The sequence below is a fragment of the Armigeres subalbatus genome, chromosome 1 (genome assembly GCF_024139115.2).
Source record: "Armigeres subalbatus isolate Guangzhou_Male chromosome 1, GZ_Asu_2, whole genome shotgun sequence".
In the NCBI taxonomy this organism is placed as follows: domain Eukaryota; kingdom Metazoa; phylum Arthropoda; class Insecta; order Diptera; family Culicidae; genus Armigeres; species Armigeres subalbatus.
This window is the reverse complement of record NC_085139.1, coordinates 242,526,652-242,554,029: the sequence shown is the minus strand read 5'-3', so window position 1 is coordinate 242,554,029 and position 27,378 is coordinate 242,526,652. Positions and strand designations below refer to the sequence as shown.

Sequence of the window (27,378 nt, the reverse complement as noted above, 5' to 3'; positions counted from 1 at the left end):
AATTACGAGTGAAATCCGGAGGGAATTCTAGTACACTTCCGTAGAAAATCTCCCGGAGAAATTCCTGAAGGAATTCCTGGAGAAGTACCTAAAGAAACTCCCGATAAAATACCTGTAAGAATTTCTGGGGAAATACTTGGACAAATTACAGGAGAAATTCATGAAGATATTTCTAGAGGATTTCTTGAAGGATATTCTGAAGTAATTGCGAAAAGAATTCCAGATTGGAATGCTAGATGATTTCGCTATTGAATGTTTGGAGGTATTCCCGGAAAATTTCCTGGAAGTAATCCCGGAGGAATTAGAGGAAGAGTTCCGAGAGGAATGCCCGGAGAAGTTCCTAGAAGAATTTCCGAAGGAATTTCTTATAGATTTACAAGTGAAATTATGGAGCTAAATCGGAGGATTTCCGTCATAATTTTTTGAAGAAACTTCTGGTAGAATTTTGGGAAGAAATTCCGTATGTACTCTTGACGGAACTCTCGAATGCATGCCTGAAGGAAATGCCTTCCTGAAGAAAGAATAGTCAAAGAAATATCTAGAAGTAAATCTTGAAGAGAAGAAAAGAAATCTTCAAGGAATTTCCTCGTGAATTTCCTAAAAAAAAATTAGTGGGGAGATTCTAGATAAGGAGGAATTACAATTACATGAGAAGGATTTTCTAACGATGTTCAGAGGAATTTGTGGATAACTTTCCGGGGGAATTCAGAAGTTCCCAGGGGAGCTTCTAGAAGGATTTCAAGCAGAATTTTTGAGCCCGAAATGTTTCGAGTTGCTTTGAACTTTTATATATTATGGATCCTGGATGCCCTAATAAGTTTTGGAAATCTTTTGAATTTCAACCACCTATTTCTGTATATGATTGGATCGTAAAGTGCACATGTTTGAGGGAATTCATTTCAGTACCCGTTCAATCTTTCCACATTAGCATTGCCCCCCTTGGCTACATTGAAATAAAAGAGCAGATATCTACGAAAGAAAACTAGGAATGGAAGAACATTGCTTCGAAGAATATAAAGCCATCTTGGAGTATTAGACAAGTTGAAAAAACGCCGTGAATATGAAAAAAAGGGCAATATGCGCTATTTTTGACGATTTGCGTAATTGATTGTGGGAGAAAACCAATATATTAAAAGCATATTAATGACTAATATACTCGACTGTGTATTGTAAATTGTAAATTATGTAAAGTAGAAATAAGAAATTGTTCACGCGATTAGTTTGTTTGTTTTTTTGGGTTGAAAACAAATATAAATGATTATACTTTTCTGAAAAATATCGTTCATTAGCGTTGCCATTGAGCAATTTGTATGAGACTAGCATTACTTTCATCCGTTACCTCAGATATTGATTTGGGACTAATCACTATCTCTTATAATCCCATTTCTCCAACATTTCCCGCGTGCCGCATCTCTCCCTGAGGTGTGGCATTTCACCCGGATGTGACTATTTTTTTTGTATAAAGTGAATAGTACAGTCCGTCTTTTTGTTGTGCAAATGACTTCTAAACGAATATAAAAAACATTATCAGAGTTTCAAAAAAGGTGTGGCATCTCACCCGGATTTACCCTATGCCCAAACAGACTTCCATTACGATATCACGAAAATCTGTGATGTAGGCTTTCTAAGCACCCGACAGTTTCAACAGTCTTCGGATATCATACTTCCCCGTGTCTGTTATTAGAGCATTATAAAAAAAATTGGAATTTGAGCTTTGCTCAACGGAATGTGACTGACTTGCGGTTACTTTTCTCATTGAGACGAAATGTAATCGCAAAATAAGTCATATTGAGATTTACAACCACTACTGCAATTTCTCATTTTCAATGAGAGATGTCACGTGATGTTTACATATCTGCCCCTTTCAATATCTATAGAAACGCGAAGGATGAATAGCGTGCTACAAAAATCTCAAAAAATATTTGTTTCGTGACATAAAAGTGTGCCATATCTGCTTTATTTTTGTGTTTATTACCACTTTCAACTCGGTGGGTTAAAGGAATATGATTAATTTATCTACTAGTCATTATTCTTTGCATATATCTATAACAATCACTTAGAAATTATAATTTTAAAACAAAGCACAACATTTTTTCGTGACTGCCTTTCAAGCGAAATTGATCAAAGGGAGCATCCATGAATTACGTAACACTCAGAAGGGTGAGAAAGGGGATCTACTCAAGTGTGACAACTCATACAAAATTTCTAGATGCTTCCTAAAAAAAGTGTGACATAGGGGGAGGGGGGCTTGAAAATTGCCATTTTTGCGTTACGTAATTAATGGATCTTCCCAAAAAACCTACGATACTGTCATTTGGTCGCCTGCGATAGAAAAAGGTGCTTTACTTACTGCTTTTAACACGGCAATTGAGTTTTTCACCTAGCCACTATGATCCATTAAGGTCACTCCTGACGGATTCCAAGTTTCAAAGTGCTCGCGTTTTCAGGGGCACATCACTCGATACGGAAGCAACGCACAACTGTCATTTTCAATATTTCACGCATGCTGCGACGCAGCAAAGCTAAATCAAAAAAATGACAGTTGTGCGACGCCGCCTTATCGAGTGGTGTGCTTACGAAATCGCGAGCACTTTGAAACTTGAATTCCGTCAGGAGTGACCTTAAACATTCAAACATTCTTTGATGTGTGACGTTTAGAGCTGATCTCAAACAACGAGCTTCATCGTCGTTGTCACCAAAGGCCTATAGCAACAGAGATTCGGGATCGGAAGTGGGCCGAGTCGGCCACACCTTACGTAGGGGTTGAGACAAAATCTGTAGACAATCATTAGACTGGAACCAAGCGGGACATCGCAGCAGATTCAGAGGCTCAGGTGGCGAAGCCTCTATAAAGAAATCAAAGTAGTCGCTGACCTGGCAACAGGTCAATGCGATAGCTGTAACTTACAGCCTCTAAGTAAGTAAGTGAGTTTAGAGCTGATCAAAATTACTTAAGTACACACAATTTTTAACGAGAAAATTATAAAAACTTTGCAAGCAGTTTTTCATATGCACTTTTTTATAGATGTACTCGACTTGCGGTTAGCGGCAGTTCTCCTGTCATAAGTTGAGTCAAGTACAAGACACTGAAGACGGCCTTACAGTTGAAGTCGAAATACGCATCTGTAAAAATTACAACGAGGTGGAATTGAATGAAATAGTACTAAACAGGTGAAGCGAAACAAAATGCGTTTTCGTCGGTGGGTGATTGTTGCAGAAATTCATTCTTCAAGATGGCGTCTTATCCGATTTGGCTGGCATTGGTGAAAAAAATACACTTTCTCGCAAGATTCTTACTATGGTCTTGTTGCTATAAGTGATTTAGAATACGCATGTTCAATCACTGATAGCAACGAAACCAAAGTCAAATCGTGTGAGAAATTTCTATTTTCGCCAAGGACAGCCGATTCTTTTCAGGACCACCATTTGTTCAATAGAAAGTTGATTCGAGACGAATATTCTTCACAGTACAAATAGTGACGACAGGCAGTTCAATCGCACACAAGCTCGCGCCAGAAACAGACGCAGCAATTAGACCTGTGCGCCGATCCACTTTGAACCTACGACGAATATTATTTGCATGTTTCGTCCATTAATGGTAAATTTATATTGTACGCTGTTAAATAAGCCTTCAGGAAAACATTTCAAAAATGCAAAATTCCTTTAAAAATTCCTTTAGGAATTTCTTTACTATCTCTCAAGAAATTCTTCATGAAGTTCGTCCGGAAGGGTTTGTAATTCCTAGTGAAAATACTATTCAAAATCCTGAATAATGCCTTCCTTAGCTTGGCGACCACAAAGCAAGGCCAATGCAAAAGGTGACTGGATCATCTACATGGTACGGTGTTAGTTTTTTGGTTCTTCGCTATGCCTATGAGCATCATCATGTTTGTGTTATGATACAGGAATGCTAAAATAGTGAATCTACTCAGAAAACTCGTGAAAAACTGTAGAAGGGCTTGATGTACGCTGTGAAAAGTCGTTGTAGAGCAGCTGGCGATTGATTAAAATCAAAGACATGAAACACTGCGTTAAAATTGTCATATCCCAGAGCTTCTGAAGGAGAAATTCTCCAAAAGTACTATCAGACCAAGTTTTTCTTTTTCGAGCTGGGCAAAATCAGTACCGCTGTAGCTCAGTAAATTCAAAAACTGAATTTAGGCAAAAGTTTTGTTTATTACTGATTTTCAGCAAAATATTTACCGTATCTCAGTAACCGAAACGTCACTTTTACTGAGAATTCGACTAGGATTTCGGCAAAAATCATGTTTTCTGAAACTCGGCGGTGCCCAACACGGGAAAATATACAAAAAAATCTGAGATCTCGGTGAAAAAAATTAAGTATGTAATGTTAGAGTAGTCCACAATTCTTGTATAACGAGTTCCTAGAATGCCTAAGGCAGAATTTGTCCAAAATATTTGAAGGAAATTTCCACAGAGTTTTACAAAAAGGAATACCTGGGTTGAAGGGCGGGGGGTTGCTGCAGTTCTTTTAGATTTTTTGGTGGAATAATTCTCCATAAGTCCCGAATGGGCAAGTTCTTAGAACTTCTGAGAAAGGAAATTCCCTCGAATTACTCGAGACTGAAGAACCCAGAATGGCTGGAAAATCAGTGTCCCAGAATTCATGGAGCAGGAATTTCTTAGAGTCCTAGATAGTCTGCAGGGGGGCAATGTTTCCTGAAATCCTTAGAGGAAGAATTCGTCATAATTTTCGAAGAGATAAATGATCAAAACTCCTGTGTAGAAATTCGCAGGAACTCCTAGAGAAGGTATAACCCTGTATTCTTGATATATGAGTTTCCCAGAACTCCTAAAGAAGGAATTTCGCAGAATTTCTGGGAGGAGATTTTTTCAGAATTAAAGAATCCAAAGTTCTTAACGGAGCAATTCCTCAAAATTCTTAGTGCGGAAATTCTCCCGAATTCTTGGAAGAGTCTTGAATCCCCAGAACTTCTGCATTACATCATGCTGTCATCAGTTACAAAAAAAAACTTTTCTTTAAAACGATAGCACATCTGGCAAATTAACGGCGTAGCGAAAAATTTCGTTGTTGAAGAGGGGAGAGACTTCTGTGTTGAGTTCAATTAAGCAACTAACAATTATGTTTCTGCCCGACTTTGTGTCCCATGCTGTTCAAATATAATTATCCAGAATCTTTTCATTTTCTAAGCTTCTCTTGAGCAAGTAAAATATTAAGCGCAACGTATCGTTTTCTAATTTTCATGATAATTAGAAAACACTCATTCCTACCTATATAGAACAAATATGCTCCTTCTTATTGGCTTTACATCCCCCACTGGGACATTGACGCCTCGCTGCTTAGTATTCATTAGGCACTTCCACAGCTATTAATCGCAAGGTTTCAAACCCAAGTTATGATGATACTTTTATGCCCTGGGAAGTCGAGACAACTTCCAGTCCGAAAATTGCCTAGATTGGCACTGGGAATCGAACCCAGCCACCCTCAGCATGGTCTTTCTTTATAGGCGCCCAAAACATATGCATCCCAGTCTTTACAAGAATTTCCTGAAGTATAGGCCTTGAGCTCCCTGAGAGCTGCTAGCATTTTTTTTATTCGTTTATGCTGACTGTGGTCAGCATAATTGAATAGAATTGAATTGGATGAGCGTTTAGCAATTTTTGCATTACATTTCATCCAAGAGTTCCCTAGAGTTTGGGCATGAAGGTCTGCACGGGTATCCAAACGGCTGTTATCTGTTTTTTAGAATGGATAATGCGTTTTGTATCCCATAGAACCAAATTAGCTATGCCCTCAGCTATGCCCTAGTTCATCCCAGATCTTCCGAGAATTTCCTTGAGTATACACTATACACTAGGGTGGTTCAAAAAATTGATTTTGCTCCACAGCGCTCATCTGATTCTATGCCATGTTCTGAGTGTCCTATGGCAATTTGAGCTCATTTGGATTAAAACTGATTATGCACAAGTCGTTTCAAGTTTGCATGCAAATTAGTATGGGGCAGTTTATTTTTTCATTAAACTGTTAATGACGCTTCCTCATCAAGCGCAGGTTAAAAGAAAACCTACATAGCTAAAAGGAATACTCAACATCTTTCACTCAACATCTTTGTCTCCATTCTAGTATTAAAATGGATTGATGTATACTTTTGCTGGCCGCTAAGACAGCGGGACGGACATTATCCAAAAATGACATGGAACAACTATGCTTGTAACAGTAGAAGTACAAAGTAGAAGTGAAGTTTGTCTTGCCAAAAAGGCCAAACTTGGTGTGAATGTTTTCAACTCAACACTACAATATTTGCAATAAAAAAATGTCTCTTGTGAAAAATTGAAAACAAAACAAATTAATTATAATAGGAACCTGAATTATTTAAACAATGCCGAATGGTAAAAACCAAACCCGCAGCTCATAGAAGTGTGACGAAATCTCTAATGTTACACGTTGCATCCGTATTACGAAACCTCCCGTCAATTTTGTACAATGCTGCACAAACCAACATTGTCTACCGGTATGCGCAGCAGCACCTATTTAGAAGGACGGAAGCTTAACATGCGTCTAATGGAGCCACGCGTGTGGGCTTCACTCGAGCTCAACGATGCATGAATTTGCCCATTTTGTAGCTTTAAATTTTCCTAAACAAAAAAAAAAGTCTAACCTCCGAATGCCAGTTGAGCTGGCACTGAAACCGGTGTCTACGCTTTAAAGCTAATTGAGGTATCCAGCACCCCTCCCAGAGGTATCACATAACCTGCAGCAAACGATCACCATTTTCGGGAACGCGTAGCGCGAGAGGAAAAGTGAAAAGTTTTCACTTTTCAACGCATCAGGCGTGTAATTCGACGGCGGCAATGCATAGACCGATGAAAAATGAGATCGGGGAAAAGCATTCCCCAACACATATGTGAGGGTTACACAATAAGTGATGATGGTCGATCATCGAGATAGAGCTGACAATGAGTTATGAGTTACGAAATTAGTTGTAGAACAATAATGTTTGATGGTAATAGCCATGTCCCACGCAATTAACAGCAGAGCGCAGTGAAAAATCACGATTCGATTATCAAGTGGTACTTGGCGGCGGGTACTTGGTAATGGAATGTACGCGGCCGCAGTGAAGGCCACTGTGAAAATTCAATGCATTTGGCGAGTGTTTATGGATGAGGTGGGTGGTGTGTCTGCTAATTTGAACACGATCTTGATTCTTGTTCAGCGATTTATTGTTGGGAAGTTACCTTGATAATGGAACAAATTAGTTCTGCTTCGTCTTGATAATATGGTTCGTCATGTGTGCGATCGTTATATTTGTTTTATTCGTATATATGCTTCTCTAAAAAAAACATTGCGATTCAAATGAGTTTATCATGGATTGACCAATTAAGTAAAGTAGATTGGATTCTGACGGAAACTCAGTTCGCCACGGATCGATGAAAAAAGGTAAGGCTTGAATAATGCACACGACTATGGCACCGGCGACGACGGCGAGGCTTAAAATAGTTGACATATTAACACGTGAAGCGATGCAACAAGCATCCAATTATCTGCAATGCCAACCAAGAATGAACAATATGTGTTGTGCTCACCATGTTTCCATCATGAGACTATTAACCTTTTATAAGGAGTCACGCCGTGCTATTAGACTTTTTTTAATTTCCATTTTCTGTAGGCCTCCGTGAATGGTTTAAAGCGCATGGTGTTCAAGGACACAAAATGCGTGCAGCTTCCCCTTTATTGGGGTACATGATAGAACTTACACACTGCGCAGACAAGTACTGAAGTTAATCGCAAATCAACCTTATCTAAGAAGAAAATCAATAATGGATGTGCTCAATTTTCGATTATTGGTAACACGCGGTATTGATATTAAGTAGTTTGAACATAATTGATCCACTTTTTTATGCGCAAATGCTTCGGATGCACGTAGTAGACACGCGTATCCAGATCTCTCAGTTGTCGTTGTTGGCATTTTATACGGAACTAAGCTAGACATTCCTTCACTACTTGGAATACATCCTCGTAGATCGATGTTTTCTTGTCACGTTTAATCTCTCTTATCAGCATGCTTATTGTTTTTAACGCATTTTCCAATCACTCAACCCGACATTTAATGCGTCACATCGCGGGCAGATGTGCAGCTCATTATCGTCTCTAATGTTCTGCAAAACTGGATAGTATGAGAAGCAGTGTAGAGATTTCTTCCCAAATGTATGACCAATTAGGCGATTTAGAAATACGTTCGCTACAAACATATGTATATGTGTAATCAAGTTTATTGACGACTTGATCTGCACACTTTTTGATTTATCGACTTGCGCACTTGCCATTGATTAAAACGTAGCTTCTTAAAATCTTCTCGACACTGTCCAACGTAAGTCCTCTGGAGACTGTGTGAGAGATCTGCATTTTAGATATCCTGTGGCATGACAACCTGGCATTTGCCGAGTTTTTAAATGGTCCTTCGAACCTGATGGGCGTCGAAGATGTCCGCCCAATCCAGTGTATGCTGTTAGAGAAGACAAAACCAACGTGCCATTGCTGAGGGATTTCATGGCCCATCGGTCTTGGTTGCTGCTCATTGTTATTCATATAAGGCATTTACAATGCCTCACTAAGGTGAGTGCGGTTCTAATCTCTTACAAGTTTTGTATGGTGCTACTTTATACCTTTTCTGCACATGGTATCTGGACGTTTGCGAATGGCGGTGATGCTGTGATATCTGAATTGGATGGCCCACTAGTCGATCGGAGAGTGAGAATTTCGGTATTTGATCTACTACTAGCTTGGACCTGCTTACTGAGAGGGAAATTGCGTGCATCCCAAGTTGCTGTGCACTGGTGAATTCGTTAATTGCACGAAACTGATTCTAATTTGATTTTCTGTGGTCGTATTTAGGAATCCAAGAAGGAAGGAGTTTTGAATTAAATATACAAGGCATTTGCTGCCTGTTATCAGGAAATTGCGGTTCCGCTAAAAATACTCAACCTTGTGTGGTCTATGCGGTCTGTTGTTTTAGACATTGTCGTCGTCCATCATCATGTCTGCTGCTGATCGGAAACTGCGCGGTTTGTAGAACATCTTTCGCGGCGATTCGGACATTCGTATCCAGCTACAAGGCCGAGAAGGACAAGTGCGAGGTTCCAGTGCGGTTCCAGGAGTTCAACACTGTGCAAACGGAGTTGGAGACTTTGGAGGACGACGACGAGGTATTGGAAGCATACTTGAAGGAACGCACGGAATTCGAGAACGCATATTATCGTGCAAAAGGTACGCTTCTTCAATTAAACCAAACCACTGTGGTCCAAAATATGCCGGAGCGAGTAAATAAGCATGCTGGTGGAGCCCATATAAAGCTACCAGACATAAAGCTTCCAGTATTTAGTGGGGATTTTGAAAGCTGGTTGAATTTTCACGACTTGTTCATTTCTCTCGTCCATTCATTGACGAATTTGTCCACAATTCAAAAATTTTATTATTTGCGATCCTCGTTGGCTCCGCTCCAAACAATTCCGATCAGCAACGAACAGTATTTGGTTGCGTGGAATTTGTTGATAAGTCATTATCATAATCCACGAAGGTTAAAAAGAACGTATGTTCAGTCGCTTTTCTCGTTCCCTTGTATGAACGCAGAAACTGCTGCGGAATTACACTCGTTAGTGGATAAGTTAGGATAAGATAAGATAAGACCAATGTGAAAATTCTAAAACAACTGGGCGAGGAAACAGATCACTGGGATGTGTTACTAATTCATTTGCTCAGCACACGGTTGGATTCCTCGACAAGGCGCGACTGGGAGGATTTTGCGGAGACAAACGATTGTACGAAGTTTCATCAGCTGATCGAGTCAACGGCGAGTCAACGTGCTGGAAACGGTGAATAATAAATCCTACGAGTCAGCAGCGATCAGCAAGAAGCCCAATCCTCCACGCACTGGAAGTCATGGAGCTGTACAGCAAGGATTTCGCTCATGTCCAGTGTGTTCCAGTCAACATTTTCTGTACCAGTGCGAGTCGTTTGCGAAAATGACGGTCAATGAGAAAGAAGGATTCGTACGACGAAACAAGCTATCTCGGAATTGCTTACGCCGCGGTCACAGGGCGAAGGATTGCTTTTCCGAAAGCTACTGCCGCAAGTGCAGAGGTCGTCACCATACTCAGCTGTGCAACGTGTCTAAATCCGATTTCACCAGCAACGCGGCCAGCAGTCAACCAGAAACCAATTGGTTTCTTCCAGTGCTCCCAGCCAACCCAGCATCCCCAGTGGGTCGCAAACCTCAACTCCAACCGCGCATACGGGAATAACGAGCTGCATTTCCTCCGATGGGTCGAGAACAAATGTGTTGTTGGCGACAACAATAGTTACGATGGTAGACGATGAAGGTTCAGAACATCCAGTTCGGACGTTGTTAGATTCGGGGAGTGAATGTTGTTTCGCAACGGAGCGAGTTGCCCAGCGGATGAGAGTTTGTCGATCAAGAGTAAATCTACCGATTGCAGGGATCGGTCAAGCCTCCACTGAAGTTCGCTGCAAATTTCTAGCAACGGTTAAGTCCAGAGTATCAAGCTATTCCACCACCATTGAAGCATTCGTTCTGCCCAAGGTTACTATCGATTTACCATCGATATCTGTCGACGCATCGAGTTGGACTCTACCAACAGGAATCCAACTGGCGCATCCATCCTTTTATCAGTCAGGAGCGGTTGACTTGGTGTTAGGCGCTGAAGTATTCTTCGACCTTTTCAACGTCGCAGGTCGCATTCCTCTGGGCGGCACACTTCCTTCGTAATTAACTCGGTATTTGGTTGGGTGATCAGTGGCAAAACTCCCCAAAGGCAATCGGGGTCGCCCATTACATGCAACGTTGCTACTACCGCAGACATCCAGCGCAGCATGGAGAAATTTTGGGAAATAGAGGACGATGCAGCAATCGCATATTCACTCGAGGAAGCCTATTGGAGAAGTTCTTTCTTGAGACGACAGTTCGTGGAGATGGTGGAAGGTACATCGTGAGAATCCCGTTCAAAGATGGCGCTTTAGACAACCTGGGTACCAACAGAAGGACAGCGTTTCATCGTTTGCGACTTATTGATCATTTAAATCAACGAACTTATCGCGTACAATTGTCATTTTTATTATTCCGGCTTGTATGTGCAGCATGTGCGGAATAATAAAATGATAGTTCTGCGTGGGATTCGTTTTCTATGGGGTGCCCTTGAAAACGCGAGTGCATTTAATTTTGGATTCCGAGATATTTTATTTCTTCGTCGCCTTGTTTACGGTCTAAGAACTGTGATATACAGAACCAAAAAAATCGGTAAATCGGGTAAAATCGAAACAGAAGGCAAAAAAAAACTTTGATGAAGCGTCAACAATCATTGAATTCCGATACAGAAAACAATACAGCTAACTTTTCGAAGCAAGCAATAGACGACAGACCTGTCATATTGCCAGCAGAATCGTCTCTGGAGAAGAGAAAGTTCCGTATCCCAACATATGAATGGATTAGTGACGAAAACGAGCGTAAGCTGATAATAGAAGAAGACAGAAGCAGAATAGGAGCCGCTTTTAACCTTCCTAGTGCATTGGGGTCTATTTTGGCCCGGAGATTATTTAAAAACGGTGTAGCTTTGTAATCAAATAAGATAGGGTGTTGAAATTTTCTGACTTTTCCTAACTTTTGGAAACGAAAAAAAAAAGCTTTTCATTATCGAACGCTGAGTAACAAATGATTATGGTGACCCTTTTTGAAGGACTTGGGTGGCCACCGGAGATCTTCCGGAAGATTCGGAACGTCCGTTAAAATGGTCAATTCATGAAACTCATTATGGAAGAGTACGATTTACAATACAAAGCTACTCTGAGTAACAAAAGATAGTGGTTACCCACTTGAATATACTTGAGTGGCCATCGGAGATTGACTGAACTTGCGAAATTGTACAGAGAACACAATGAATGGGGCTTGGGATTAGCTACCCATTCTCAATGCACACGTTTCGGGAGCTCCAATATTTAAAGTCAATAACGGTGCCGGCCACGTCCTTACGGTCATATAGGAATGGAAGGATTGTTAGTCCGACTCTCGTTGCTACTAGAGACCGAGTATACCTCTGCATCTCCACGATTGTCTTGGGATAGGATATCGTTTTAGTTACAAAGGATAATTTATCTGGATTCACTTTGGTAAGCGATGCGATCTATGGGATGGGAAATAACACTAATACGATTTAAAAGTTAAAACATGCACGCTCGGTGGCATATGAAAACTGAGGAGATTCGCGTTTGGACGACGCATGGAAGCGCAGCACTCTGTACTCACTTGCTTGATGGCTACAGCAAACTATTGAAAACGCGCTTTTTTCGACCGCGCACGACATGCGCGTGAGCCACCGAACACGAGATAGATATTTTATTTCTTTCTCGACAACTAAAACACGCACTACACTTACTTGTTCGATATCTACTCTTATTACCGGCTGCGCAATGCAGAACACAATTTTTCGGCAGATCGCGCGATCGTTCTGCTGTCCAAAACAAGACACGCACTGAACTCTTAATGATTGTGGAAGTGCTTAATGAACACTAAGCTGCAAGGCAGCAATGTCCCAGTGGGGGATGTAATGCCAAAGAAGAAGAATAATAATAAGAAGATGCTCTCAGTATTAAATATATGTCATGAACTATTTTTCAAACCTTAGTAAATAAATGTGGTTGAACCTATGTCCAACTTGATCATAGTTGAACCTCTTTGCTGCCATTATTGACCCTCTGGTAGTAAAAATTAAAAATTATAAGATTGGTTTTTCATCATCCATCATCTTGCAAGACATTTTTGACCAGAAGTTGTCAAAAGATTCATCCAAAGTAATTTTTATTTTAAGTCAAACTTTTATGAGTCGATGATTTATGACTGAATGTCGTCTCATGGAAGCAAATTATGCCTTTGAATAATTTTCTGGGTTAATGTGATAGTCCTTAAAAAAAATAGTGTCATCTTAATTTTTATGAACTGACTATAATTACAGATTTTTTGATCTTGCGGAGTTTCATTGGTGACTACAAACGTTCCTGAGAATGGGTTACGACTATCATTCATTACTCAGGATACGAAAATAGGAAAACTATGACAAGTTTCATTAATTGACCGATTTTACGGATGATCTGAATGTACCTTAAAAGACATACAGTGGGCAATCCATGCGAATTGGTTACGATCATTTGTTACTAAAAGTAGGAAAATAAAAAGGTTTAGAAGAATCGTGTTTTTCATCTTCTTCTTCTATGGATTCTATGGCGTGTTTTTCTAAGGTGGGTTTTATGAATTGATCACTTTTACATGTGATGATCTTCCGGAGAGCCTTTGGGTGCTACTCACATCCGTGAGAAAAGGTCACGGTAATAATTTCATGTTCAGAGTGAGACAAGGAAATTTAAAAAAAAAATAGGCTCTTCTAGTATGTGTTACTTCAATTAACCACTTTAACCGATGTTGCGTATCTTCCGTAAGACCTCCGATAGTCACTTTGGTAAATGAGAACGGGTTACGACATTCCTTCGTACCTTGCTCAGAGTTCGATAATAGAAAGATTTTTTGACATACTCTTTTCTGGGATGATTTTTTTTAATTGATAATTTTTATGGATGTTCGGAAACTTCTGGAAGACCCCGGTGACTGTTCAAAAATTGACCACTTTATGGGATATTTTATTATCCAGAGTACGATAATGAAGAGCTAGGAATAATGTGACCAGGCGCTGCATTTTTCGACTTCGTTTTACAAATTTATTACAATTCATACAGCCTTACAAATATTTTTCCATTTTTTTTCTGCACTTGCACTTTTGGAGGAATGGATCCTCAAGCCAGTAACCCGCGTTTCGCAGGACGCTTGCTACACACTTAATATTTTTTGCCGGGATCTCAGCAAAAAGGTCAACTTTTACCGAAATTCGCACAGCCGTGCCCCAGCAAACATGTTTTTTGCCGAGATATCTTTCAAAATTGCTGAAAATCAGCAAATAATTTGCCGAAAATCAGCTAACAAACATCATTTTTGCCGGAATATCAGTTTTTTATTTTGCTGGCGCACGGTTGTGCGGATTTTTGCCGAGCTGCAGAAATAAAAACTTAGTGTGTGGTCACATTAGCAAGGAAGGAACTGTGCTCCGCTGGCCACTCAGGTCTATCACATGGGGTCACCATAATCATTTGTTACTCAGCGTTCGAAAATGAAAAGATTCGAAAAAACGCACTCTTCTATGATAAGTTTGATGAATTGACCACTTTTACAGACGTTCCTGATCCTCTGGAGGAGCTACGGTAGCCACTCAGATCCATCAAAATGGGTCACCACCATCATTTGTTACTCATTGATAATGAAAAGCTTTGTAAAAAACCGCGCTTTTATTATGATAAATTTCATGAATTGACCATTTTTACGGACGTTCCGGATCTTCTGGAGGACCTCCGGTGGCCACTCAGGTCCATCAAAATGGGTCACCACAATCATTTCAAGACAAAATTTTCAAAACGACTTATCTGCTTTTGTAAACAAAGATTCAAACGACGATTTGACGAATCTGATAGCTCTCCCACGCAAACCAACACCACCAATAGGTAGGTGAAGGTTTCCGCTACCTGTTAATGGTGTTGGTTTGCGTGGGAGAGCTATCAGATTCGTCAAATCGTCGTTTGAATCTTTGTTTACAAAAGCAGATAAGTCGTTTTGAAAATTTTGTCTTGATTTGTTACTCGTAGTTCGATAATGAAAAGCTTTGGAAAAAACCGCGCTATATTATGATAAGTTTCATGAATTGACCGTTTTTACGGACGTTCCGAATCTTCTGGAGGACATCCGGTGGCCACCCAGTTCCACCAAAATGGGTCACCACAATCATTCGTTACTCAAATTACGATAATCAAAAGCTTTGTGAAAACCGCGCTCTTCTAGGATGAGTTCCATGAATTGACCACTTCTACGAATGTTCCGGATCCTCTGGAGGACCTCCGGTGGCCACGCAGGTCCATCAAAACGGGTCATCATAATGATTTGTTACTCGGCGTTCGATAATGAAAAGCTTTGAAAAAAAACCGCACTCTTCTAGGATGAGTTCAATGAATTGACCACTTCTACGGATGTTCCGGGTCTTCCGGAGGAAGGGACACCGGACCGTAAAATAACCAGGAATTGTGTTAATCCATGGAAATAGACAATGGCGACATTCTATTAGGATTATTGCTACACAAATTTATGAGCATTTCCAAAATCACCCTTCGAAAGGCAAGAAATCACGCCAGAAGTTGGCTTGAGAATCTATGTTCCTTCAACATCGATTCCTGGGAACCAGGATGGCCAAAGTGCAAAAATCTGTCCGTGGAATCCTTACCTTCAATTTGATTCCAAAATATTGAGAATCGGTTCGAAAATGAGCTTTTGGGAGCGAATTCAAGTTGGGGTCATTTTTGACCCGCTAATGCACAATGTGTAACTTTTTTTTAATGCACTAGGAAGGTTAATATTGTCGTTGATCAGGTTGTTTACCATGATTAATTTAATTTTTAGTGCAAAAATAGTAAATTAATTGAATGTTGTAAAACTACAAAAAAACTTGTTGTCGGCTCCGCGAAGTGACATACACGACTGAGCCTACTAAATAAATAAACGAAAAAAAAGATAAAACATCATGCAGTCAATAAAATACGTTGGTTCAGTTATTTTATGCTTGTGTAATAAAAATAAAATTTCATCCAAACTCGTCATGTATATCAAAATTTTCTACTACTCCGAAATATTGGAAAAGGGGAAATAATTTCATAATAGAAATTTGATGGTAACACTGCCCACGTACATGTTCAGTACTTGTGTTAGTTGTTTGATAGACTGAGACAATTTACAGAATGGTAGTACAGCCAAATCTTTTGAATGCAAATTGTACCTGGATTTTTTTTATTGTACGTGTATTGTACGCACTAAAATTTTATACACGCAAACGATTTCTGGAGCATTCAACACTTCGTTAATCAAACATCGTTTTCCTTTCATGTTTATGATTGTGTGTTACCATTTTTTCATTTATCCATTTCAACCTTTTCCCTTTTCAAAACAATACCAGTTGACTCCAAACACAAATAAAAAAGAAATTCCCTTTTTCGACAGTGGTTTTATGGTAGTTTTATTATTAGCCTTGAGTTTGCTTTGAAGACATGCTCAAGAGTGAGCCACTTGGTCATAACTTACTCTTGTAGAAGTTTTCAAGAGGTTGTCATGTAAGTTTTAGTTTCATCATAATTTTCAAAAAAATATGTTCCAAGACTGCAATAGAGTATGATAAAACTAAAAATGTTACTTAGGATGTTGTTGCAGCCAACCCGAGTAGCACACTTGTCACATATTAGTCACTGTGACTAATATGCGACCAAATCCAGTCACATTGGAGTTGCTGCAACCAAATAGATCTGAACTGTGCTACTAGGGAACATCTCAGAGTAAAATTAATGATTAGCAGGCCTTGGAAAATTCGTTCAAAAATGAATGAATGCTTCGTTTTTAGCCCACAGCGAGGTTTTAATTTCGGTGCACAGATTAATGTTCGCTCGATGACGTGCTGTTTGCTGCACGAATAGGGGAAGAGGCAAATACAAAGCATTCGTTTTATACATTGAAAGTGGGGAGTTTTGAACGCGGCATCTTCACAAACCGGATAGTGCCGAGGAGGCATCGTTCAGTAGGGCAGCGTGAAATGAGGATGCTTCCTTCGTTCATCGGCAGTGTTTCAGATGCGAGTGAGTGTTGTGTAAATACAAAACCACATTAGCGAGAAAAAGAGAGCCTGCATTATAAACCTCTCTTTCACACATTCATTCCAACCGAAATGCGCAACTCACTATAAGTGAGGCAAGAGAGTTAAATATTCTCTGCACTAGCGGGTGCTGGGTTTGACTCTCCAACTGTTTCGTGCAATAGTGCCATATGGAGCGAGGAATCATTCTTCACTAAGCACTTTAAAACTGTTCTCTCATGAAGCTACCTTCCTCGGAAGTATTTCTGGTGCTGAAGCATCGGTCATCATCTTCATTGCTTCATTCATCCAAGCCCTGATGATTAGTTTTTTTTTATTCTCATTTTGATCCAGATATATCAGTGAGGACCATTCTCGCAATGTTGGCTGCAAAACATTGTGCGAGACAGGGATGACACCAACCTGATTATCTAGCGATCTTCAAAACTTGCCTTGTGATTTTTCAAAACACCTTTTCTTACGTGAAGTATATAAAAGACATCAAAAATTGGTACAATAGTTGGTCCACGTTGGCCATTAGGTTTCAAAACCAAGCCACATTTTTTGACGTTTTAGTTGTTCAGCACATCCCAAGCAAACCAACGAAGGTTGCTAGGATGATGAATGCTATAAAACCCGCACACTTCTTCTTCTTCTTATTGGCATTACATCCATAACTGGGACATTGCCGCTTCGTAGCTTAGTGTTCTCTAAGCACTTCCACAGTTATTAACTGCAAGGTTTCTAAGCCATGTTACCGTTTTTGCATTTGTATATTGCTCTTTTCACAATTGTTTAGCTTTCTGTGATCATCCTTCTTGCTCCGTTTTCGAGCTACGCACTGTCACACGCTTTGAGACGATGATGAAAACAAACTATTTGTATTGTTGACCATCAAATTTGCTGACTGTCAGTTGCAAGGCCAATTAAAATAAGGCATTTCAAAATAAATATTGTATGGAACAATTAGATAACCTTACTTTGCAGTAACCTTGACGCACTGCGAAATCGTGTGCAAGATTCGACTGTGATAATCATTTATTCAGGGTAAGTCTAAATAGGAGTAAATGTCGCAATATCATGAGGCTAACCCCGAGCAGGGGCGACGACCTCGATAACAAAAATTGGTATGAACTAGCCTTGCATAAGAGGTCAAATACCAAAAACTTATATGCAGAATACTTGAGGCATAACATGCTTAGGTATTTCAATACCAAACGAATAATAATTGGTTATGCATTTGGTATTGAAATTCAATTTAATAACTGAGTAAGTTATGGCTCAAGTATTGTACATATTAGTTTTTGGTATTATTCCTTTGGTATTTTACCTCTTATGCAGGGCTAGTTCATAAAAGAGTATGGTATCAATAGCAGCATTAGGTATTATTGAGCCAATTTCTCTTGCTCGTGACACGATGATACTTTTGTCACAGACAAACAGACATGACACTCGTCAAACTTCCATCGTTCACTGATTTACTGGTCAATTCTAATGATTATTTATTAGTTGGCTAATCAATCACTCGTGGCGCGCGCATCGTTCGAGTTTGACGTTTGCTCACTACCGCAATCTGGTTCGTGATTTGCCCAACTAACTGAAATCAACAGGTGTCGTTAGTGTTTGAAAGACGATGAATTTGAAGAGTAAATGTTGAATGTGTTATGTCTGTTTGTCTGTGCTTCTATGCTCAGAGAATTCGAGAAAATTTCCAATCCGAAAATTTCCTAGACCGGATCGGGAATCAAACCCAGTAACCGCGCATCTTGACGTACGGCTAATGAAGGCCCCTTTTTTCGAACCACAAACGGTCTTCCAAACGTGCCTTGTGGTTCTCCAGTTACCCTAGAGCCTGATTTCCGTCTGTTGTAGCCAAACAAATTTTCACTCAATTCACTCTTCCGCGGAAAATAAAGAATCTAATACAGACAGAATAATCTGCAATCAAATTTGCATTCAATATGTTTTTCTCCACAGATCTTACGTTTGCATCTCCCATAATTCTACGAGTTTTGTCTTTGGAATTCTATAGTTTTCTCATCAAATTATACGATCTTTTTACCGAAATTCTGTACATAAATATGTCGTCCGTAAAGCAACATTTTTTTCAATCAAAATTCTTTGAATTTTCTCTTGAAATTTTGCGACTTTTGCAGAGATGCTATGAAATTTTTTAAGCTTCGTCGAAAATTTTGCGAGTTATGCTTCAAGTACTAGAGCTGCATGATTAATCACTCTACACTGTTGGAATTCGAAAATATCCTCTCTCGCATGCTGCTCAGCTTGCTTAACGAGAACTCATCTCAGCTGTTCCCAGTTGCAGAACGTCATAGGACGCAAAAAGCAACAGATTGATACACTCTAAAAAATAATGGAATTTACATATGACTGAAACGTTATTGAACCTAATTATTTAGTGACTTAAACTAAAATCTGCCCTAATTTAACGTTCCATTTGATGTGCAATTCAAATCAATTTCATTACTTTGAATAATGACTAAAATGTACGTTATCGTTTGAAATTCACATCAAATATTAAAATTAAAATCTTCAAATCTGTGGAAATCTGTTCAGTGTGGCGTAAATTTACATGAATCTTGACCGATGCTGTGCGGCGGAATGAAAAAGCTTCGTCCTTGAATTTCAGTTCAGTTGAAAACAATGCCAGAGCATTTGTATGTCAGTCGCAGTTTCCCGTATTTTTTTGTTTCGTGCGCTGTTTATGGAAAAGTGAATTACTTATCTGGAAATCTATCATGAAGCTAGCTGGACTACTCATCGCAATTTCGTTTTAGATTACCACGTCCTCAATTGGTGAGTAATTTTTTAATCGAACTTCGCTAGCAGCACCAAAATAAGAATAGAATTTCTTCTTCAGATACCATGTATGTACTTGCAGAATCTTATGTACTGCTTTGTACAAGATGCATTCATGTTTGTCCTGTAAAACGGTTGCTTATGAGTTATGATCATGACAGAAATTGATTGACACCGGAGCACCAAACGTCCACAAAATTGCCCGCTTTTGGAAACAGAAAGGAACACAGGCCTGCAACATATAGATGTACAGCACAAATAGACAAACCTCATAAAATTTTGGAGTTTTTTAAATTAAAAAGTCCAGTAATTTCAAAATAAAATAAAAATACTGTATAAGACGTTGAAAAAATAAATCATATAATTACAACAAATTATTTCTTTTGAACCAGAGCATGCAAGAAAATTTCCGATCAACACCGCTGCCGGAATAATGTTTACGTGACAAAAAATTGAATTTAATTTACATGTCATGACGTAAAAATAAGTAGAGCTTATTACGCATATTTCTTGCGCCTCATGTGATTTTCAAATCAGACGTATTTGTACATCAATCGGGTCGCTCCTTTTATGTGCATCTTATAAAATGTGAGTTTACATGATTTTTTCGAAGTGTGTATTATTTATTTATTTGTTCATACTAAGGCCGAAGTGGCCTGTGCGGTATATAAGAGTCTTCTCTATTCGGCTCGGTCAATGGCTACACGTCGCCAACCACGCAGTCTACGGAGGGTCCGCAAGTCATCTTCCACCTGATCGATCCACCTTGCCCGCTGCGCACCTTGCCTTCTTGTGCCCCTCGGATCGTTGTCGAGAACCATTTTCACCGGGTTACTGTCCGACATTCTGGATACGTGCTCGGCACACCACAGTCGTCCAATTTTCGCGGTGTGAACGATGGATGGTTCTCCCAACAGCTAATACAACTCGTGGGCGGACCATCACCTTGCCGTAACCCTCTGCGGGTTGCGAAGGGACTCCAGAATGCTCCTGAAACTCGAACTACGCACATCACCCGATCCATCGTCGCTTTGATCAACCGTGTCAGTTTATCTGGAAATTCGTGTTCGTGCATTAGCTGCCATAGCTGGTCCCGATCGATTGTATTATATGCGGCTTTGAAGTCGATGAATAGATGATGTGTGGGCACGTTGTATTCGCGGCATTTCTGTAGTACCTTGCGAATGGCGAACACCTACTGGTCCGTGGTGGAGCGTTCGCCCATAAAACCCGTCTGGTACTGCCCCACGAACTCCCTTGCAATTGGTGCTAGTCGACGGCATAAAATTTGGGAGAGTACCTTGTAGGCGGCGTTCAGCAATGTGATTGCGCGGTAGTTGCTACAATCCAGCTTATCGCCTATTTTGTAGATGGGACACACGACACCTTCCATCCACTCCTGCGGCAAAACTTCCTCCTCCCAAATCTTGATAATGACCCAGTGCAGCGCTCTAGCCAGTGTTTCGCCACCGTGTTTAAATAGCTCTCCTGGTAGTTGGTCAACCCCAGGGGCTTTGTTGTTCTTCAGCCGGCCAATCCCCTCCTGGATTTCCTGGAGATCTGGAGCCGGTAACAGTTCCTCCGTCTCTTCACGGTCTCGATCTTCCTGCTGGCGCTTTTTCCTCCGGAAAATCGAGTTTTGTCTGTTCAGCGCCTGTTTATATCGTGCCTCGTTCGCCCTCGTGCGGTGTTGCAGCAATCTCGCCCATGCTGCATTCTTCTCTTCTACTAACTGCTCACATTCGCCGTCATACCAGTCGTTTCTCTTATCCGTGGGCACCGTGCCAAGTGCAGCGGTTGCGGTGCTACCAATGACGGATCGAATATCTCTCCAGCCATCTTCAAGAGACGCTGCGCCTAGCTGCTCTTCCGTTGGGAGTGCCACTTCCAGCTGCTGCGCGTATTCTTGGGCTAGTCTACCGTCTTGTAGCCGCCCAATGTTAAGCCGCGGCGGACGACTCCGACGCGTATTGATCACCGTCGAGAGTTTTGAGCGCAGACATACTGCGACTAGGTAGTGGTCGGATTCAATATTCTCACTGCGGTAAGTGCGTACGTTCGTGATGTCGGAGAAGAATTTACCGTCGATTAGAACGTGGTCGATTTGGTTTTCCGTTACTTGATTAGGTGATTTCCATGTGGCCTTGTGGATATTCTTACGGGGGAAGAAAGTGCTTTGGACTACCATTCCGCGGGAGGCTGCAAAGTTTATGTATCGTTGGCCGTTGTCATTCGATACGGTGTGCAGACTATCCGGTCGGATGACCGGTTTATACATTTCCTCCCTTCCTACCGGTGCGTTCATGTCACCGATGACGGTTTTGACGTCCCGCAGTGGGCATCCATCGTATGTCTGCTCCAGCTGTGCGTAGAACGGCCTTTAATCCTCAGCTTGCACATCCTTGCGTCACGCGTTGGCGCATCTTATCCAGCTCTATGAAGCCGGTTCCTTGTTCGTTAGTGGTGCCACAGCTTTGGTAGAAGGTAGCCGCTCGATGCCCGCTATTTTTGGAATTCCGATTTGGCTAAGCTCAGGAAGCAGTGTAGAAGAAGTTGGAACAGATGCCATTCAGCAGGGACGGATTCTTTCAAGTTGGCTCGCAAAGTTTACAAGAAGGCTTTACGATCTGCTGAACGATTCGGCTGGAAAAACCTTTGTGCAAATGTTCCCAATTTGCGTGAAGCCACTCGATTGAATAAAATTCTTGCGAGATCCAAGGATTTCCAAGTTGGCGAAATTCGCAAGCCAAATGGCGACTACACGAAGAAGCGTTAGAGCACTTATTTGATACACACTTCCCTGGATGTGTAGATATAGCATTTTAGGATGTTCCTGATGTCTTTTCATGTAGTTATGGGTCTTGGGCTCAGGCTCGTAGATCATAACTACTGAATCGATTCAATGGGCTCTTCATAGTTTTGCTCCTTACAAACCTACAGGGGAAGATGGGATCTATCCCGTTCTTCTTCAGAAGGGTTTTGAGCATATCAAACATATATATTGAGGGTGCTTTTGACAACGTGTCTTTCGATGCAATATTGGAAGCCGCACGTTTTCATGGGCTACCTCATATAATTACCAAATGGATTCACCAGATGCTTAAAAACCGACATCTCTACTCGACATTACGTCAAGCAGCGATTAGGAAATTAAGTGTCTGTGGCTGCCCCCAAGGGGGACTATTATCTCCACTTTTGTGGAACCTCGTTGCAGATACGCTATTGAGATTACTCAATAATGGTGGTTTTCCTACCTATGGATTTGCCGACGACTATCTAATATTGATAGTCGGTTTGTGTATTACTACTTTATTCGACCTGATGCAAAACGCTCTCCAGGCAGTCGAAAGTTGGTGTCGCCAATATGGCCTTTCGGTTAATCCGAATAAAACATCTATTATACTTTTCACGGAAAAACGTAACCGAAATGGTATTCGCCCATTACATCTTTTTTACTCTGAAATCAATGTAACAGATCAGGTAAAGTATGTGGGACTAATTCTTGATTCCAAGCTCTCCTGGACTCCTAACATTGAGTTCAGAGTCAAAAAGGCGTGTATGGCTTTTGGCCAATGCCGAGGAACTTTTGGTAAAACTTGGGGTCTTAAACCTAAATATATCAAATGGATTTACACAACAGTTGTACGACCAATTTTGGCTTATGGATGTCTTGTGTGGTGGCAAAAGGGTGAAGTGAGGACAATTCAGTCTAAATTAGGCCATCTTCAAAGGATGTGCCTAATGGCAATGACTGGCGCGTTCTCTTCGACTCCCACGGCTGCTCTTGAGGTTCTTCTCGATATTGTCCCACTACACATACATCTCAAACAAGAAGCACTTTCTTGTACTTACCGATTATGGGTTCTCGGTTTCATGGAAGAGAATCCTGTAAACCGTAGTTCTACACACACTTCGTTGTTACAACTCATGGTTGATTGGGACAGAACAGTCCTTGCTCCAAGTGATCTCACACTCGCTAGTAGTTTTCCTTATAAGACATTTTTAACACAATTCCCCTCGCGGGATGAGTGGACATCTGGCTATTTGAAGAGAAGTATGTCGGACAGCATTGTTTGTTATACTGACGGCTCCCTCTTCGAAGGTAGAGCGGGTGCAGGTGTCTACTCGCGTGAGATAAAATTGGAACAGTCCCACTCACTGGGTAGACACTGCACTGTCTTTCAAGCGGAAATATTTGCCATTATGTATGTGTGGAGTGCAATCCGCACTGCAGAAACACATAATGAGCAAAATAATATACTTCTGTTCAGATAGCCAAGCAGCTATCAAAGCCCTCGCTTCGGCCAACTCAAGGTCGAAGTTAGTAATCGCATGTCGAACTCAAGTAGAGGAACTGGATTCAGTTAATACAACTAACTAACTGGATTCAGTAGTAGCTAACTATTTAGCTAATCTGTCTAAACAGAATTGCAGTGTCTTAGTCAAGGCCTTGACAGGTCACTGCCGACTCAACTATCACATGGCAAATATTCAACGTGTTGAATCCTCAGCTTCTCAGCTTGCACATCCTTGCGTTGATTGGCTGCCACCCAATCACGCGTTGGCGCATCTTACCCAGCACTATGAAGCCGGTTCCTTGCTCGTTGGTGGTGCCACAGCTTTGGTAGAAGGTAGCCGCTCTATGCCCGCTTTTCCACACTTTCTGTTCTGTCCAGCAAATCTCCTGCAGCGCTACGACATCGAAGTTGCGGGGATGTAATTCATCATAGATCATCCTGTCGCAACCTGCGAAACCTAGCGACTTGCAGTTCCATGTTCCAAGCTTCCAATCGTGATCCTTTATTCGTCGCCTAGGTCTTTGCCAAACCTATAACAATTTTGTATGGATCGTCAATCTGGTCTGAACCCCCCTCCCCCTAGAGGCGTGACGTACTTTGTGGATACTGCCAGAGGCGCGTCCATGATTCAAGTCGTGTGTATGGGATAAATAAGGGGAAATTCCGAATTGTACGACAATTCTGTCGTTAAGAAATCAGAGCACCTTATAGTAATAATCTATTTTTATAATCCGGACTTCAGATCATCTTGCACGAAAGAATCCTCAAAATATTTGATACATTCGCTTCGATTTTAAGGAAAAATATTGAATTTCTAGAATTACCAAGGATTTCCAGGAAGTATGACATACAACCTGGATTTTTTTGCTTTTGAAATATTTTTTTAGCAGGGGTAACGAATTCCACAACTTTCCCGAATTTCGTCGGGTTCCACTGCCACTGCTTGTTGCCATTGTAGTGCCTCATTAAAAAGTACCACCAACAACAGAACTGGTTAAAATGGTTCGTCTAGCCCCTAGACATAGGTTTTCCTGTTCTATCAAATCCACTCGTTGAAGGTTAACACCTATGACAAGTAAAATAAGCTTAAGATTAGTCGATCCAGTAGCAGTTTTCTAAGCTCAATCTATCTGTTCAACCAATTCAAATTTACGAATTTGATGAACTGAAATGTGTAGAATGAGTAGATTTAGATAAGTAGCTCTATTACTAATGACCAAAACACAGAAAGTTATATACTTGTAATATCTTTCAGTATAATTATTTACTAGATACCTCGACAAACGAATTATGTAATGAGGTTACAGCAGCTGTGGATCAGATTACAGTAGTCAACATATTTCTCAGCCTAGCACGTAATTCACAATGCTGACAATAAGTAAAAGACTTCCCATCCAGAATCGTAATCCTTCGATCAACGCATTTGATCCTGATTCTATCACATCCGGAGCGCCTGTTGCATTTATGGGTGTTGTAGATGTATCTTCGATTCTGGTTCCATTTTCTTGATTCGTTTTGACAGTGTTGCCAGTTGTATTGTTACGACACGCCTCATTTGATTTATTTTCCTTTCTTGATGGCTTCTCGGTCCCCAGAGCATTGTTCAGCAGATTGGTAACATTAATACGTGTCCCATCCCTGTCGGAACTGACCGTAGAACTATTCTTCTGCGAAACGGTTTCCGACGAGCTAACTGGTTTTGCATCGGATTCGGACCGTTGGATGTGGATCACGTCAACTACTTCCACCAGCTTGCCCTCAGGAGTCATCTTCATTCGATGCTTCATTGCCGTGCACTCACTGGAGCTGCTGTCGTCTGTACAGAGGGAGCACTGTTTCATGTTTACAGAATCACGTTCGGTACAGAAGGCGGCATCTCCGGTGCAGCCTTGCCTGTAGCGGACAAGTTTCGTATACGGATCCATCTCTTCCAGTTGGAAGCATTGGTGCATGTGGCTGGTATTTTTAGTACCAATTAGACCGCAAACTTCCGGCACCGTATTTTTATAACAGTCGTCCCACCCGATTTTAGATTCACATCTTTGGCAAATTAGTGAGAATACTGCTGCAAAAAAAGGTGTTATTGGTGGGTTCTGCAGTTAGGTCTTGATCTTGATATACCTGATGGAGTGCATCCGAGAAACGCCAGCAAAAGAAATACGAACAACATCCCTGATGAGTGGTAATACTTTAAAAGGTTGATTACAGATTAGAAACGTGAACTTCTGTAGGCGATTGAATTCGAGAACTCCGCTTTTATCAGCGTGTCCGATAGTTTGAAACGGTTTAAACTTGGATGTTTACTTTTCTGATTAAAATTGAACGTTATAACTACTATGTTGAACTACTGCAGGTGATGTGAACGTCACTTTAGGAGGATTATTACTGAGTCATTTGGTGGAATTGTGGAACGATAGTAAAAAGAGTATGAAAAACCCATTCGTGTCGGATACTACATGTTCGAAGCCGTGTAGTCACAATTGGTCAGTGTTGGAATTGCTTCCGGACTTTTAGCTAAGATCGTAATTGAAAGAAAGAGAAAATATTACGAGGTATCGCTTCATATAATGAACGTAAAATTGAATAGTTTCGAATAATAGTCCGGGTTAAGAGATGATCAAAGCCTAGGGCTGCAAATCTCTATAATAAAGATAATAATAATAATTGCTCGATTTGGCAACTGATCTTGGGCGTCAACATCTTGCATGAGTTTCAGCTAGCTATAAAACGTCGTTTGATTATTTAATTACTAAACTCGAAGTTGCATCTACTCAGCGATTGAGTAAAGTTGTATTGCAGCCTCTTTCTTTCCATGGAATTTTCGTTAAAAGTGGAACAACTCAAAATTTAGTAAAATTTGAAATTTTACTCATCCGATGAGTAGATGAAAGTGTGTATATTTTACTACTATTTGTATATTTAGGTTTTTTAGCAATAATATTTTTATGGCAATTGTGCACGCACATACACAAATACACACGGAAGTAGGAAGCATTCCCCTAAGCATGCTATGGATGGACCTAGTTGTCCTCTAGATGGTTGCAATAAGAAGATGCAGTGTGGGTAGCACTGCTCAACCTTACTCATTGTGCAGCTGCTTAGGCAGTTGGTCTCCGAGTCAGAGATTATTCTTGCAGATTCGTACTGCGTCTCGGCCAACAATAAAAACTGGGTCACGGACGGGTCCAATACGGCGGCAATTTGCGCAATGGGCCGGTTCCCGGTCCATGAGGTTGTACGCACACCTGCTGAAGATGTTGCTATACCTAAGATTATGCCCGACCTCGTGGGTCGGAAACCGATTCTCTTCGCTGGTGGTCGCTCGGGCAGTAGAGTGGGGTAGCCACTATACCAATCAGAGAGGTCAAGTTTTGCTTTGCAATGGGACGGAGTCATTTATTGAAGCATCGCTCTTTTGCTCTGGCTTGGCCAGGAGACTGAACGGATTTAGCAATCCGTGGTTGAATAGTCCCCGTCAGATTCGTGGATGGACGTCCGATGTACTGGT

At 40.9% G+C, this 27,378-nt stretch overlaps 2 protein-coding genes across 3 annotated transcripts in view; one reads left to right on the top strand and one right to left on the bottom strand.

The window, feature by feature from the left end:
* LOC134207156 (carboxypeptidase D-like) overlaps positions 1–27,378 on the top strand; it is a 65,179-nt gene that overhangs the window by 9,260 nt on the left and 28,541 nt on the right.
* On the bottom strand, positions 25,182–26,075 carry LOC134212156 (uncharacterized). 2 transcript variants are annotated; one of them, XM_062689776.1, is made up of 2 exons: positions 25,992–26,075; positions 25,182–25,932 (listed from the first exon to the last, which is right to left on the bottom strand). In XM_062689776.1, exons 1-2 carry the CDS (start codon positions 26,038–26,040, stop codon positions 25,214–25,216), a joined length of 768 nt encoding a protein of 255 aa, XP_062545760.1. In that variant the 5' UTR covers positions 26,041–26,075; the 3' UTR covers positions 25,182–25,213. The 2 variants fall into 2 exon arrangements, with proteins under 2 accessions (XP_062545760.1, XP_062545751.1); XM_062689767.1 differs by having other exon boundaries at positions 25,182–25,935; positions 25,992–26,072.

Bases quoted from the DNA above. Each gene is read 5' to 3' on its own strand.
- LOC134212156 (XM_062689767.1), bottom strand. From the start codon at position 26,040: ATGTTGTTCGTATTTCTTTTGCTGGCGTTTCTCGGATGCACTCCATCA. The intron at 25,936-25,991 runs GTATATCAAGAT...CTTTTTTTGCAG, and splicing joins TCTCGGATGCACTCCATCAG to CAGTATTCTCACTAATTTGC.